The 17,071-nt window shown below is 43.1% G+C and overlaps 1 protein-coding gene across 1 annotated transcript in view; it reads left to right on the plus strand.

The window, feature by feature from the left end:
* The window catches only part of tom1l2a (target of myb1 like 2 membrane trafficking protein a), an 87,163-nt gene that overhangs the window by 26,724 nt on the left and 43,368 nt on the right, over positions 1 to 17,071 (plus strand). The window contains 3 exon segments of the mRNA XM_079521358.1: positions 7,712 to 7,796; positions 13,805 to 13,883; positions 16,560 to 16,709. Coding sequence (XP_079377484.1) covers positions 7,712 to 7,796; positions 13,805 to 13,883; positions 16,560 to 16,709 — 314 coding nt within the window.

Here is a 17,071-nt window from a genome sequence, read left to right on the forward strand (position 1 = left end):
TTACTTAGGTAAAAGTACCAATACTGCAATTTAGAACTACTCTGTTACAAGTAAAAGTACGGAATTGAAAATGTACGGAATTGAAAATGTACTGAATTGCAGAATGTCCCACTTCACAAGTTCAAAATGTGTACAAAGTCTATTGAAAATAGCAGATCTACAAGCTCACAATGCGTCACGTTGCGACACATTGTGAGCTTGTAGATCGGCTATTTTCAAATGGCCAAAATGTAGGGTTGAAGTGGTTAATGTATGTTCTCTAATCAAAATTTAAATTACAATCGCATTAGTGAAGTAAAAGTACAAATTTTGGCTCTGAGATGTAGTGGAGTAAAAGTGTAGTAAAATAACTGGAAATTGGAAATACTCAAGTAAAGTACAAATACCTCAAAAAGTACAGTACTTAAGTAAAAATACTTAGTTACTTTCCACCACTGGGCGCAGGATATATCCCAGTGGAAGTATAGACGGTTAAACTTTAAAGTCTTCTTCCCAAACGTATAAATGCTCCGCCACACACCACACACACACACACACACACACACACACACACACACACACACACACACACACACACACACACACACACACACACACACACACACACACACACACACACCGAAAATACAAAACGCTTGCTTTGAACGAGGAGTGTGTTTCTGTGGGTAGTAGTATACGGCAGTCAAAGTTTTCCCCCCAAAGCCCCTTGGCTGTACATCCATCCATCCATCCATCCATCCATCTGCCACCTCTCCCAGCACTGATGTGACAGTCGGATAGATTATTTTTGAGCAGCGGAGGAGGAGGAGAGGTATACTAAATAAGTCATGGGGTGAAACAGGACCACCACACAGCCCCAGGGATAGTGTCCTGGCCTGGGCATGACAGCTGGCACCAGGGGGGTAGGGGCCGGGGTGGGGGTTCTGGCTAAGCTCCAACATCTGTCTAATGGGTATATATTGATTGGGTCGGTCGGTCGGTCGGTCGGTCGGTCGGTCGGTCGGTCGGTCGGTCGGCCAGTCAGCCAGCCAGCCAGCCAGCCAGCCAGTCAGCCAGCCAGTCAGTCAGTCAGCCAGCCAGCCAGCCAGCCAGCCAGCCTTAGCTTGGCGATATGACTTCAAATCTATATCGGGGTTATTTCAAACGTTTGCCTCTATTGCGGTTAATGAACGATTCTAAGAAAAAAAAATGAAAATAGAATATCTGCAGACGCGTTGTGAGCTGGTAGTGGGTTCATGACGATTTGTTGATGTATAGGGACATTTTACAGAAATATATCGCCAAAAAACACTACCTACAAGACCAAGGTCGGTTATTGTCTCCACCAGGCCGAAGGCATGGGGAGAGAGTATGTTTTGCACTCCGTCCGTGTGTGTGTGTGTGTGTCCGTCCGTGTGTCCGTGTGTGTGTCCTTCCGTCCGTCCGTTACCAGCTAATCTCCGGCACCGTTAACCCGGTCGATGCCACACTTTGCACACACACTCCCTGGATGCCAACGATGAACCTCTGCCCCACATTTTCCAGAACGGCCTGTTATAGCGCCACCATGAGGCAGCTTTTCACATGTTTTACCTAAAACTGCACCGATCTGCGTGAAACGTTGCATGCACACTCCCTAGAGGCCAAGGACAAACCGTTGACCTGCATTTTCCGCATCTGCCTTTTATAGCGCCACCAGGAGGCCGACTTTTGTAAAACACATTTTTTGATATTACTCCTCCAGATTCTGTCCAAAAAACTCACAAATCGTTACACACTATCTCTATGGTCATGTGCTCAAGTCGGATCTGTCCGATATTTCATATTCCATCCTAATTGGCTATAATTAGCTTTCACAGTTTGCAAGATTGCCCCGTTTTGAACAAAAGCCTCAAATCATGAACGCAGCATGCAATTTACGTGAAATCTTTCACACATTTTCTTACTAGGCTGAGGAATATATCCCACCCTTTTCACATTGGCCTGTTATAGCGCCACCAACAGGTTGATTTTTGCAAAACACATTTTTGGAACAAAATGCCTCAAAAACATGTTTATATTAATCCTAAACATTTTGCCAAACATCTCACACAGTCCTATCCTCCTGGTGGAGACCTGTGCCCAGAAGGGCACTTTTTCTAGTTTGGTTCTACTTCTAAATTTCTGTTTCGATATATCTTTGTTTACTTGCCCAGCCCTTAACTCGGTCCCAGCAAATAGGCTTCAAGTGAGCAGCTGTTCCAAACATCTGCAAGCTGAACTCATCAGTCCTGCATTCCCTGAACGGATAACTAAACATCTTTTACAACATGTTTACATTTAAAGGACAACTATAGTTTTTTTCAACCAAGGTTAATGTTTTAGGTTGTTATTAGAGAAAGTAAAAGATGAGTGTTCATTTTTTTTCATTGCTGCTTTCTTTAGTTTTAGGGATTTTAGCTATTTTTTACAAGGGGGCGGGGACATTCGAGCATGGGACTAAATATGTATATTTTTACAAAGTTTTATAGCGATTTATTTTTTGATCATTTACTATAGTCCTACTAGACCCCAAGAAACATACATCTGGCCACAAAAGATTGCAGGATCTACTGAATATGAAGGTAGCCTACTGGGGGGAAGCCACACTGTGTGTCATAGGCTCAATATGTCAGTTTGACACATTCAGTAGATCCCGTGATCTTTTGTGACCAGATGTAATTTCTTGGGGTCTAGTAGGACTTTAGTAAATAATAAAAAAATAAATCGCTATAACATTCTGTAAAAAAAATACATATTTAGCCCCATGATCGAATGCCCCCCCCCCCCCCCCCTCGCCCCTTAAACGAAAGAAAGCAGCAAATGAAAAAAAATGAACACTCATCTTTTACTTTCTCTAATAACAACCTAAAACATGAACCTTGGTTGAAAAAAACTAAAGTTGTCCTTTAATGATTATAGCCTGACCGACACCACATCTCTGGAGAGTCGTCCTATCCCACGGTTTATCGTTTTGACCAATATTCTATCTTGTTTATGACAATTACATTTAACTTGATGAACTAGCAAACACGTACTGCATAAATAATTGCTATTAATTGCCAATACCAATAAAATACCGTAAAAAAGGTCAAATAATTGCTGTCTGCGGTGTCTTAACGGCTGCATTCCTTGGACCCTGACTGACAACAAAACATCTTAACCGCATACTAGTGTGTTGTGTTTCAGTTTTCTTTCTGTTATCGCGGGGGGAACCAGACAGTGGCCTTGTGGTTAGAGTGTCTGCCCTGAAACTGGGAGGTTGGGGTTTCGATCCCCGGCCGGGTCATATACCAAAGACTGTAAAAATGGGACCCAATGCCTCCCTGGCTCACCGCTCCAAGAGATGGGTCAAATGCGGAGAACAAATTTCACTGCGGTAACGTGTGTGACAAATCATATGACTTTGACTTTGACTTTGACTTTGAACGCTTTCACTGGAAATATCCGATCACTGTCAGTGTCACAAACGTGCTTTGCTCAGGGTGGGACTCACTGTCGGGTCTCTTCTCTACTGTCTTGAGACAACTTGTTGTGATTTGACACTTGAATAAAATTGAATTTAATTGATGTGGTGTGTGTGTCGTCTTGTTCGTCTGCTATTCTCAGCGAAATATTTACTTACTTTGATTTATTTTACTTTAATTTTTGAAAGATTTACTATGGATTCGAAAAAAACACCACCTTTACAGCGGATTCGACCGTTATCTCTGCATTGGAACGGCAAAATCATCCATTATCAGCACGTTTGAATGGTGCCAAAATGTCCATACTGGCATCCTCACCACATAGCCTGGTCAAGGTTTCCCCCTGGTGGACGTGTCATTTCCAACTATTGGTGCATGGAACTAGGAGCTACTAATATATACTATTCTCTGCCTATCAGGACGTAACTTCGCAGCGCTCGGCACGGCGACTCGCTCGGCTAGCGCCTCGCTCGGCGGTGCCTCACGTAGCTCATGGCCACCAGACACGGCGCGCCTCCGTCAGGACATCAGTGATAATGACAATGCTACAATCGCAGATAATGACATACTGAACAGTGAGGATGCCAGTATGGACATTTTGGCACCATTCAAACGTGCTGATAACGGATGATTTCGCCGATTCAATACATGATACCAGTCGAATGGGGTGACCTTTACCACCTGTATGGGCTGTCCTCCCTCCATGGCAACAGACTGGCGTGTGTTTCTGGTTGGCCCTCGCCTCTCTGAGTTCCTCTATATATCGGCGGGCCTCGTTAAGTGAAGGTGGGGCCGCCAGTTGCCCATGTATACTTTAGAGGCAGTTCACCACTTGTAGCGTCTGTCTGTCTGTCTGTCTGTCTGTCTGTCTGTCTGTCTGTCTGTCTGTCTGTCTGTCTGTCTGTCTGTCTGTCATGTTGTGGCGTGTTGCAGCTGTTAGGGCTGGAGGAGGTGCTATTAAACAGACTTATCTCCTCCGCGATAACATGGAAGGGTTCACGAAGGTATATGGGAACCAGCCTTAGATACAGTGGACCCTACTAGACTGCGCTTCAATATACCTTATTGAACGGTAGTGAATAACAAACGACTCTGGTGACCTGGAATGTACAATCACGTCACGTTTTGTCTTGTTTTTTGTTTGTTTTTTGTCCGTCTGTGCATTGTAATGTACGTATTGTGGTACTTTGTACTTTTTCCTGAATTGAGTGGTGCAACTCCCCCCCCCCCCCCCCCCCCCCCCCTCACTTTCGCCCCTACTGGTACTCTAAACGGGCATAGTCACATAGGTTAGGGCATAGGACATAGGACAAAAAACTGGACTGAGGGGCGCGATTTAGGTACATGAAGGGGAACGCTGGGCTCTCTTGTCTGTGGCTTCCTCTTTCACAACTGTTATCAGTGTGACTAGGTGGTTGACTTTGTTGTTGTGGCCCAGTCCATGCACCCACCCACCCAAATCACTTTGGCCTCACTCACACTGTTGCAACATGCATATACAACATTTGTCTTGTGTCTTGTCCGTGTTTAATGGCCGCCCCAATGCATTTCCAATGGAAGTCACATGGTTTGACAAAACATTTTTGCTTGATGGCTGTGTTGTGCCCCCCTCCCCCGCATAAAGCAAAAATGTTTTGTCAAACCATGTGACTGCCATTGGAAATGCATTGGGGCGGCCATTAAACACGGACAAGACACAAGACAAAGAGTGAGGCCTTTCACTTCCCAACAGCAAGAGTGAAAAGAGTCTCTAACTGACGACAACAACGACAACACAACCCCCGGTGACCGTTTAGCTTCCGAACACAGTTTGAACATTTATAATTCAGTATAGCTCTGGTAGTGGATGGTGTAAATGTGTCTGTGGACTGTTTGTTTGTTTGTTTAAACCAGACTCGAAGGAATAGGAATGCATTGTTAGTACCAGTGTTGTTTTTGGCTGCAAATTTAGATTTTTAGTTTTAGTCATATAGTCTCTTGAATAGTTTTCACTTAGTTTTAGTCGCATTTTAGTCACCCGGAATGTTTTAGTGTTTAGTCTAGTTTTAGTCGACTAAATCGACAGTTGAATTAGTCGACTAAAATGTATTTTGGTAGGCATTGATGCCGTCGTAATGACTGTTTTTACACTCGCTGAAAATAGCCGATCTACACAACTAGCTCACAACGCGTCGCAGCGCTGCGCGTTGTGAGCTTGTAGATCGGCTATTTTCAGCATGCAACTAATTGTAAAATGACTTACACTGGATCTCTTGTCCACTAGTCCCTTCCTAACATATTTGTTGACGAAATTGTCAGTATATTTAGTCTCAGTTTTAGTCATCATAGCTTAGTCTCCATTTAGTTTCCATTTAGTTTTCGCCAGTGGAAAAAGGTAGTCGACGAACATTTTTTTCGTCTTAGTTTTAGTCGACGAAAACAACACTGGTTGGTACTACTGTGGTGGTTTGACGTGGCTGCTTCCCTCCTCAACCGAGTCAGTCAACCATCGCAGATTTAGTTTGGCTTGGCTTTCTTATTGTTGTACACCTCCACCAACCAGTTGTGTTTTGCCTTCATCCATGAAATGTTTGGACCCCAGGGGTCCCCAGCAAAGACACTTTACAGTCTATATAGTTTCCGTTCTTTCTGTAGTGACTTTAAAAAAATCACTAACAGAAAATGTTTCTCATCTCTGATGAGCCGAAGATCATTGCAACTAAGGGCCGATTCATACTCCTATTTTACCGCTGTTTCGGCGCTGTAGTACCCGCCCCCCCGAACCTCAAATGACACATTGTAGGCTCTACAGAGCCGAACCGACTTTTATTCGGCTCTAAAATAGGAGTATGAATCGGCCCTAAGGCCATCAGGTCAGCACATGGGAGACAGATAATGCTTACACATGTACAGTACACATGACATCATTCTTCACACCTAACATTATATTAATGCGTAAGTGAAGCCACAGCCTGGCTGCACAGTAATTAGTCTGCATTACTCAGCTGACCTCACTGGAGTGCCAGCTGCAATATGGTGTTGTTTACGTGAAGCACTATACACTACATGGTTACTTTTGCACTCATGTGACTGTTTATGCTGTTTGTTCACATACAGTTCATGTTTTCTCTGTTTACTCTGATGCACACATACAGTAGCAGAGTGGCTCAGAGCCTGGCTTCAAAAGTCTAAGGGCAGTATTATGCGTGTCTTAAGTACCAGGTCTTATGACTTAACTTAAGACCTGGAGGCGTGGTCAATGCTGTTTGGCCACTCAGAATAGCCAAATGGCATTGATCACGCCTCCAGGTCTTAAGTTAAGTAATAAGACCTGGTACTTAAGACACGCATAATACTGCCCATAATATCTAAAAGTCTAATATCTCCCCCCCGGTCCATAGGGATATATCCCTTTGGTCTAGTGGTTAAGATGTTGGACTTTCACACGGGAGACCCGAGTTCGAATCGCCGGGCGTTACACACACATACGCTTGTATAAGTCGTGTAAGTCACTCTGGATAAGAGAACATAAAATGGCCTAAACTGAACTGAAACTGAATGCGCAACAAAGTACTCTCTCTCACCGTAACAACTTAAGCCCTATATATATACGTCTTCGTACGAAGAAGAGTCGAAAGAGCCGATCTTGCTAAACGTCACAGACTTAACCCATTCTGGGCGGGAACCCCTTTTGGTGTAAGCATTATGTTATGCTTTAGCTATTGAAAAATAGCAGATCTACAAGCTCATAGCGCGCCACTCGGTGGCGCGCTATGAACTTGTAGGTCTGCTATTTTTTTTATTTTTTTTTTATTCCACGATTTTGTAACCCATTTTTCACCCCTGTGTCAATTATCTAATGTGATCCTGGGCTCTACACACCCTCCGCCAACCTAGTCCCCATATATGGGGGACATGGGGAGAGCAACGGACTTGAACTCATGCTTCCTTCATGCCTGAGTGTCCAAGTTGCTCCTTTACACCTGACAGGGGGGAGTTTCCCTGGTTGGACGTAGCGCGTGGAAGGAACAGTTATTCCAACCAGTTCCTTTCCCCTCCATCAGGCGCCCCGGCTGGCCAGGGGGAGGCAGTTTAGAGACCAGGATTACTGCATGTTTTTTGTGAGGGTACCTGTTATTTTTGAAAAATCGTTAAAATGTGCCTCAAATCTTTCAGAAAATTGTCATGATTTAGAAGACATTTTTTTAAATTTCGATGTCAGGCCTGAATGGGTTAAGGATTGATGTCTGTCTGTCTTTTTGTCACAGAGAGAGCCACGGACGGGGGTCTGCAAAACGAGGACTGGACTCTCAACATGGAGATCTGTGACATCATCAACGAGACGGAGGATGGGTGAGTTGTGTTACAGTGTTTTTATGTGACCAATCGGTGTGTTTTGGAGGCGGAGCAGTGGTTCCGAAACGTCTTCATGTCAAGGACCCCCAGATTGACACTAATTAGCCCGCGGACCCCCATTTGAAAAGATGCCAGGGACCCCCATACGAGAAGATTTTTACGGCTCTAGCAGTGATTCTCAACCTGTTTAATTTCAAGGACCCCCAGTTTGACATGCATTAGGCTACGGACCCCCATTTAACCCATTTAGGCCTGACGTTGAAATAAGAAAAACGTTCGCTCTGAAAGAATATAATATATTCAAAGATTTGTGCCGCATTTTTACGATTTTTCTAAAATAGCAGACCTACAAGCTCGTAGCGCGCCTGCTATTTTTCAATAGCTAAAGTATAACATAATGCTTAGTTAAAACACCAAAAGGGGATCCCGTCCAGAATGGGTTAATGGCATTTCTATCTCTGGGACCCCCCAATTTATATTGTAAAATCAATGTTAATTTAACTCTGAGAGTGTACAAATGGATTTGTGCACTCTCAGAGTTACAGACCCATAAGGGTCCATGTGGTTCCAAACTATCATTTAGCTGGGGACCCCCTGGAACTCCCTCAAGGACCCCTGGGGGTCCCCGGCCCGGACCCTACTTTGGGAACCACTGTTTTGGAGTATGGTATGTCTGTTTAGCCTCGCAATGCATAAAATGCCCCAGCCAGGCAGATTCAGTCTGGCTCCTCTCAATTGTGGGAGGACTTCACGGCCGAAGTGGTGACGAGCCAACCAGATTCGTCCGGAACCAGGCTATAACCAACCAGGGCCGAGTATTCAAATATGGGGCGGGACACATTGCAAACAAATAATCTAATACTGCGAGGGACGAGACTAATATCCATGCAGTGATATTAGTATCGCTACGCGAGGCTAATGTCTGTTTGTAGTACGGACTTCACCGCTCAGTTCACACAGGTGTGATTTCTTTTTCTTTCTTTTTTTTTTTTTACTATTTTGAAAAACTTCAAATAGCCAGCCGATCTACATCGACACGTTATGAGCTTGTAGATGCATTATGAGCTTGTAGATCGGCTATTATTTGAACTATTTAAAAATTGTAAAAATAAAATGGTGCCCCCCAATGGGTGTCCAGTGTCCACTGTCCTCCTTGGAAACGAAAAAGGTGGAAAATCACTGCACTATTATGCAGTGTTGTTTTGGTCGACTAAAACTAAGACGAAAAATGTTTGTCGACTACCTTTTTCCACTGACGATGAAAACGAAGCTATTATGACTAAAACTAAGCTAAATGTATTGACAATTTCGTCAACAGATAGAAACTAGACTAAAATGTTAGGGAGGGACTAGTGTACAAGAGATCCAGTTTAAGTCATTTTACACTTGGTTGCATGTTGCCGATATACAAGCTCGCAGCGCGACGCGTTGTGAGCTTGTAGATCGGCAGTGTAAAATCAGCCATTACGACGCCATCAAGGCCTGCCAAAATACATTTTAGTCGACTAAATTAACTGCAGATTTAGTCGACTAAAATCTCATGACATTTAGTCGACTAAAACTAGACTAACACTAAAACATTCCAGGTGACTAAAATATGACTAAAACTAGTTTAATTCCAAAGACTATGACTAAACTAAAATAGAAATGTGCTGCCAAAAACAACACTGTATACTATTGTGTAGAAGCTCCGTTTTCTGCCTGGTTACAGTTGTGTTTCCACAGCATTCTGTCATGTCTGTTGACCTCGTGGATCATGAGCAGTGGTGGAAAAAGTACTCAATTGTTTTTACTTAAGTAAAAGTACCAATACTGCAATTTAGAACTACTTTGTTACAAGTAAAAGTAAAATGTACTTGAGTAAAAGTACAAAAGTATCGGCATTAAAATGTACTAAAAGTAAAAGTATTCATGTTGCAGAATGTCACATTTCACAAATTCAAAATGTGCACAAAATCTATTGAAAATAGCCAAAATGTATAGGCTTAATGTATGTTCTCTAATCAAAATTAAAATCGCCAAAGTAACTAGTAACTAAAGTTTCCAAATGATTGTAGTGGAGTAAAAGTAAAAATTTTGGCTCCGAAATCTAGTGGAGTAGAAGTAAAAGTATTGGAAATTGGAAATGCTCAAGTAAAGTAGAAATACCTCAAAATTGTACTTATGTACAGTACTTAAGTAAAAGTACTTAGTTACTTTCCACCACTGACCAATGAGAGAGTCAGTGTGTAAGTTCACCATCAGGCCAGGTCGCCAGGTCCATGATGACTCATCCAGACCCGCACTGACACTGCTGTTGTCTCTCACTGTTGCCAGATTCTGTGAGAGAAACAAGCGGACACAGGTCTACGGAAACAAGCCCAAAAGAAAAGAGCACGCACGCACGCACGCACGCACGCACGCACGCACGCACGCACGCACGCACGCACGCACGCACGCACGCACGCACGCACGCAGGCACGCACGCACGCACGTACGTAAACAATGTGAAAAATGTGGTATTGTTCTGGAACAAACCGCTGGTTTGAACAACATTAGGAAACAACATTTTAACCAACGTCATCTTATGTGAAAACTGTCAACAATGAGTACCACAGACGAAAAACTGTCTAAGTCCAAATTTCATTCTGACCCCTCCACGAAAAGGCCTCGTTGTCCTGAACCCTTATCTATCATTTATACATTATGGATCAATAGTATGGACTTAGACTGTTATTCGTTTGTGGCATTCTTGTTCTTATTATTTATTTATATTTTTGCAAAATAATTTCCCAAATTGTCTGAAATAGTGACAATAGCATAAAATAGGCAGCTCCAATTATTCTTTTCTATATGTTTTTGCTCCTCCGGTCTAGTCAGTGACACGGTCGTACGACACGGGTGGTAATACAACGTGGTTCAAATGTTTTATGCAGATGTTTTTGTTTCCGCTGTTCTATGAGCTCTGTTTCTCTTTATCGTGCACATTCCTGACACCCACATGCACACGCACGCACGCACGCACGCACGCACACACACACAGCCCCGATCTATATGCGCCCCAGTGGGAAACACTGGAGTGTCTTGTGTTCTGTAGAAACTCATTCATTTAGGCAGCATCACGCTATCTGCACTGTTGTGGGAGAGAGTGCAAGAATTCCAAAAATCTTTGTCGTCGTTTCTTTTGGGAACAAGAGTTGTATTAATAATTGGGGATTAAGGTTCAGCCACACCACAAGTTCCTGGGAAGAGAAAGCAGAGCAATGGCCAAATTTTAACCTCAGTCAACCTCAGAAAGTCAACGTTTCGTACTTATAGGTTTTGTAACTTTTGTTACAAGGAGGGGGGGGGGGTAGGTTTTGTTACAAGGGAGAGAGAGAGAGAGAGAGAGAGAAGTAGGGGCGAGAGAGAGAGAGAGAGATGTAGGGGAGAGAGAGAGTCATGTAGGGGCATGACTATTGTTAATTTCACAAAATGTACATGATATTTTGATAAGTAATCATCACCAATGCACCTTTACAAGTCGGTAGAGGTAAATAACAGAAACGGCTAGGTTTTAAGTTCAGAAAATGTCAGTTACTGTAATGTAACCTTCAAAACCATGAAAAACAACACTATTGATCCTGATATAAAGATATCCCAGATGATACAATATACGTATAGCCTCACATATCATGATCCAACAAAGCCAAGCAAGTCACCCTTAAAGGACCACTTCCCCATTTCCAACCTTACCTTCGTACTAATGTTCATTATGATAACGAGCTTGTAGGTCTGCTATTTTTGAAAAATCGTCAAAATGTGGCGCAAATCTTTGTACGAATATTCTTTCACAGCGAATGCTTTAACTCAAATCTTTGCTTCCCTGGAACAACATATTTTCAGATTGCGGTCGGCGGCCAATTACATATATTTTTGGGGGTCCTTGACATGAAAATGTTTGAGAACCACATGACATAGAAACATTTCAGAAAACTGTTTCAGAAAAGACATTTTCATTTTTTCATTATAGGCAAAACAGTTTCATCGTTTTTATAAATTCATCGAAAATGCAGTACGTGCAAGACCGCCCGTCACACAGTCTTGTTTTCGTCGACTAATACTATGACGACTACGTCGACTACCTTTTTTCACTGACAAACTACATCAAAACTACATCAAAATATAAGCCATGATGATGACTAAGACTACTGTATAACTAAATATACTGACAATTTCGTCAACAAATACAAACTAGACTAAAATGTTAGGAAGGGACCAGAGTAATCTAGTAAGAGAGTAATGACACTCCCGTTGACTCTCATTGTAACAATGGAATGCGGAAGTGCTCATTCTATCTCAATGGAATAGTTCCAGCCATAGGAGCAATGTTTGGAACTATCGACCATAGGCACCCGCTTTGCGGCGAGATCAAAGCGTGTCACCACTCTCTTACTAGATTACTCTGGAAGGGACTACTGGACAAGAAATCCAGTATAAGTCATTTTACGCTTGGTTGCATGCTGAAAATAGCCGATCTACAAGCTCACAACGCGTCGCGCTGCGACGCGTTGTGAGCTTGTAGATCGGCTATTTTCAGCAAGTGTAAAAACAGTCATTACGACGGCATCAACGCCCACCAAAATACATTTTAGTCGACTAAATCAACTGTAGATTTAGTCGACTAAAACTAGACTAACACTAAAACATTCCGGGTGACTATACAATGTGACTAAAACTAAATGAAAACTATTCGAGAACTTAAGAAGACTTATGGACTAAAACTAAAATCAAAATTTGCTGCCAAAAACAACACTGCACACAATGAACCGAGTATAAATAATGTCTCAAGTGCTTACTTCGTAGCGCAGCAGATGGTGTCACATGATTGCGGTAGAATGACAGAGTCTCGGGTCAACAAACGCGACGCGACGGCAAGCCGACGACGTCGCCGAGCTTGAAGATCAGGTCGCGTGTCGACGAGCGTCCCTCGCCGTGCGTCAAGACGATGAGTCAATGTTTACACGTTGGAGTCGGCGCGTTTCCTACTGTGTGTCTCTCTGTACACTACACTACACGCCCAAATAAAATGTGTTTTCTACTGTGTGTCTCTCTGTACACTACACTACACGCCCAAATAAAACATGTTTTCTACTGTGTGTCTCTCTGTACACTACACTACACGCCCAAATAAAACATGTTTTCTACTGTGTGTCTCTCTGTACACTACACTACACGCCCAAATAAAACATGTTTTCTACTGTGTGTCTCTCTGTACACTACACTACACGCCCAAATAAAACGTGTTTTCTACTGTGTCTCTCACTGTATAGCAGCGCTGTTTTTGTTGACTAAAACTTAAGACAAAAAATGTTCGTCGACTACCTTTTTTCACTGACAAAAACTAAATGGAAACTAAATAAACACTATGCTATGATGACTAAAACTAAGACTAAATATACTGACAATTTCGTCAACAAATATGAAATGCTAGGAAGGGACTATAGTCACTATAGTCAAGATACATTTTAGTCTGTACTGTGTTGTTTTTGGCTGCAAATTTTGATTTTAGTTTTAGTCATATAGTCTCTTGAATAGTTTTCTCTTAGTTTTAGTCACATTTTAGTCACCCGGAATGTTTTAGTGTTTAGTCTAGACTAAAATGTATTTTGGCGGGCCTTGATGCCGTCGTAATGACTGTTTTTACACTTGCTGAAAATAGCCGATCTACAAGCTCACAACGCGTCGCGCTTGTAGATCGGCTTTTTTTTAGCATGCTGCAACTAATTGTAAAATGACGTATACTGGATCTCTTGTCCACTAGTCCCTTCCTAACATTTTAGTCTGGTTTTTATTTGTCGACGAAATTGTCAGTATATTTAGTCTTAGTTTTAGTCACCATAGCTTAGTTTTCATTTAGTTTCCGTTTAGTTTTCGTCAGTGGATAAAGGTAGTCGACGAACATTTTTCGTCTTAGTTTTAGTCGACGAAGACAACACTGGTATAGGCCCCAAATAAAACATGTGTTTTTATTACCGTCTTAACAGGCCCAGAGATGCCATGCGGGCTCTGAAGAAACGACTGAGTGGAAACAAGAACTACAGAGAGGTCATGCTGGCCCTGACGGTAATGACATGTTACTGTTCATCACATGTTATCTGACGGTAATGACATGTTACTGTTCATCACATTATTATCTGACATGTACATTCATCGAACGGTTTGCGGAGCGGTCTTGAAGGTCGCCAGTTCGAATCCCCGGACCGGCACGTTAAAATTACCACCGCTGAAGTGCCCTTGAGCAAGGCATTGAACCCCTACCATGAGCAGGGTCTGGCTGTAAACAAGCATCTCGAGCTTAGTCCATTCACCCTGGGTAAACAAAGAACTTTGCTTTGCTTTGCTTATATGACGCAATGACGGTATGACGTGTTCCAATTTGAACACTCAGAGTTACAGACCTGTAATTCAGGGCTATCTATTTGATGTGTTTCTGGTAATATTATTGTCCATTCATTTTGTGTGTCCGTGTCAAAAAAAAGTATGTTGACAAAAAATGTCCACCATCGACGACGCCTCTGAGTTGCGTGTTCATGCCGCCTGCGTCCGAAACGGTTGAGAAATGTTACCGAGTTACCGTGTGGGGATCCCTCTACTGTACCCTCCACTGTACTGGCACTGTACTGTACTGTACTGTACTGGCACACCCGAAATCACCATATATACAGTTAATATGTGCGTGTGTTTGTGTTAGGTTGCGCACAATTTACAATTTACAATTTAGGCATTTAGCAGACGCTCTTAATCCAGAGCGACTTACATTAAGCAAGAACAAAAAAGCATGGGAATACATCACATATGTAAAATGCATTTATCAAGAAACATGCGTAAGCTAAGAACGTAACTAGAACATATCTATATAATGACACTATACATATAAACTATACATATATGCTATACTATGCTGTACATATATACTATGATGTGCTATGACTACATACAATGCAATTATTGTGCCGTCTACATGACATGCTATAAGTCTGTTTCAAATGCTATCTAAGTCTAAAAAGTGCTGTCTAAGGGGGTAGAGTAAGTGCTATGGGCCATGATGGAGTCTGAAAAGGTGGGTTTTCAGACTACGGCGGAAGATTGGGAGTGATGCACCCAGCCAGCCAGCCAGCCACCCACCCACCCACCCACACATAGTCACTTAAGGAAGTGGTTGCGCGGTGGCACAGTTGGTAGTGCTGTCGCCTCACAGCTAGAAGGTCCTGGGTTCGATTCCCGCTCGGGACGCTGTGGGTGCTGGCGGCGTGTTTCCTCCTCCGCGTCATCAGTGCCCATACCCGAAGGCGGGGAAAGGGCCTTTCTGTGTGGAGTTTGCATGTTCTCCCCGTGTCCCCTAGGGTAGGTACCCTCACAAAAAACATGCAGTAATCCTGGTCTCTAAACTGGCTCCCCCTGGCCAGCCGGGGCGCCTGATGGAGGGGAAAAGGAACTGGTTGGAATAACGTGTTCCTTCCACGCGCTATACGTCCAACCAGGGAAACTCCCCCCTGTCAGGTGTAAAGGAGCAACTTGGACACTCAGGCATGAAGGAAGCATGAGTTCAAGTCCGTTGCTCTCCCCATGTCCTCCATATATGGGGACTAGGTTGGCGGAGGGTGTGTAGAGCCCAGGATCACATTAGATAATTGACACAGGGGTGAAAAATGGGTTACAAAATCATGGGATAAAAATTATATTTAAAAAAAAAAAGGAAGTGGTTGCACCACTTAAAAAAAGACATGATGTTTGTGGGAAGGGGTGGAAAGGAGCAGTTAAAAGTCCCAGAAGTGAAGCACAACTCTTTTTTCTCCAGAAGAGTGTCATGCTCCACTCACACTTTAGGACGACCTGCGTCTGATAGCTCTGCTCATTAAAAGGCCGCTCTGGTCCGCTTGCTGCTGTCAGATCAAGAGCAGCCAGAGAGCAAAGTCTCCCACGCACAAAGCGTCTCCTCCTCCCTCGTATCCCTTCTTAAATGCCATTGAGACCCATGCCGCCGATTCTGCACGTAATCTTCTAAATCCTAACTAAAGTTTTTGAATAAAACTTGTATGCTGCTGTATCAGTGCTTCTTCAAACTTCTTAACCCATTTTTGGCGGGAACCCCTTTTGGTGTTTTAAACATTATGTTATAATTTAGCTATTGAAAAATAGCAGATCTACAAGCTCATAGCGTGCCACCGAGTGTCGCGCTACGAGCTTGTAGGTCTGCTATTTTTGAAAAATCGTAAAAATGTGGCGCAAATCTTTCAATATATATTATTTCAAAGTGAATGTTTTTAACTCAGGTCTAAATGGGTTAAAGTCAAGGACCCCCCCCCCCCGACATTATATGTAATTGGCTGCCCGACTGCCATCTCAAAAATAGTTTTTGTTCCAGGGACCTCCAGAAGAAAATATATGTTTAGTTGGCTCTGGGCGGGAACCCCTTTTGGTGTACTTTTAAGCATTGTTGTGTTATACTTTAGCTATTGGAAAATAGCAGATCTACAAGCTCATAGTGCGGCACCGAGTGCCACGCTACGAGTTTATAGATCTGCTATTTTTGAAAAATCATAAAAAAATGTGGCGCAAATCTTTGGGGTCCCTGGAACAACATATTTTCAGATGGGGGTCGGCGGCCAAATACAGATAATTTTGGGGTCCTTTGACATGAAACAGTTCGAGAACCACTGATGTGGAAACGGGTATTTCAGAAAAACTAAATCTAAATGAACACTCCTCCTTCCCCTCCTATCCTGCTGTGCTGCGCAGGTGTTGGAGACGTGCGTGAAGAACTGCGGCCACAGGTTCCACGCGCAGGCGGCCCACCGGGACTTCATCGAAGGCGTGCTGGTCAAGATCATCTCCCCCAAAACCAACCCTCCCACCATCGTACAGGAGAAGGTGCTGGCCCTCATACAGGTACCGAAACCAACCCCCCCACCATCGTTCCAAGACCCTGGTCCCTGGAACAACATATTTTCAGATGGGGGTGGTGGCGTGATTTCTGGTATGGGGGGGGGGCATTCATTGTCGATGGGAATTTAATCTTTGTGTAGGACAAAAAAATAGCCGGTTTGCTCGTCCACATATGACGTAAATTCCCCATTCATTGTCGATGGGAATTTCACGTTTTTGTAAGCCAAAAAAATACCGATTTGCTCAGACACGTATGACGTAATTTCTCCATTCATTGACAACGGTAATTTAATGTTTGTGTAAGACGAAAATCTACACTAATAGCTGAATAGAGGAGGGGGCTATATAGCGCCCCTCAAAAACTC

This window comes from Electrona antarctica (genome assembly GCF_951216825.1).
Source record: "Electrona antarctica genome assembly, chromosome: 14".
Taxonomy (NCBI): Eukaryota; Metazoa; Chordata; class Actinopteri; order Myctophiformes; family Myctophidae; genus Electrona; species Electrona antarctica.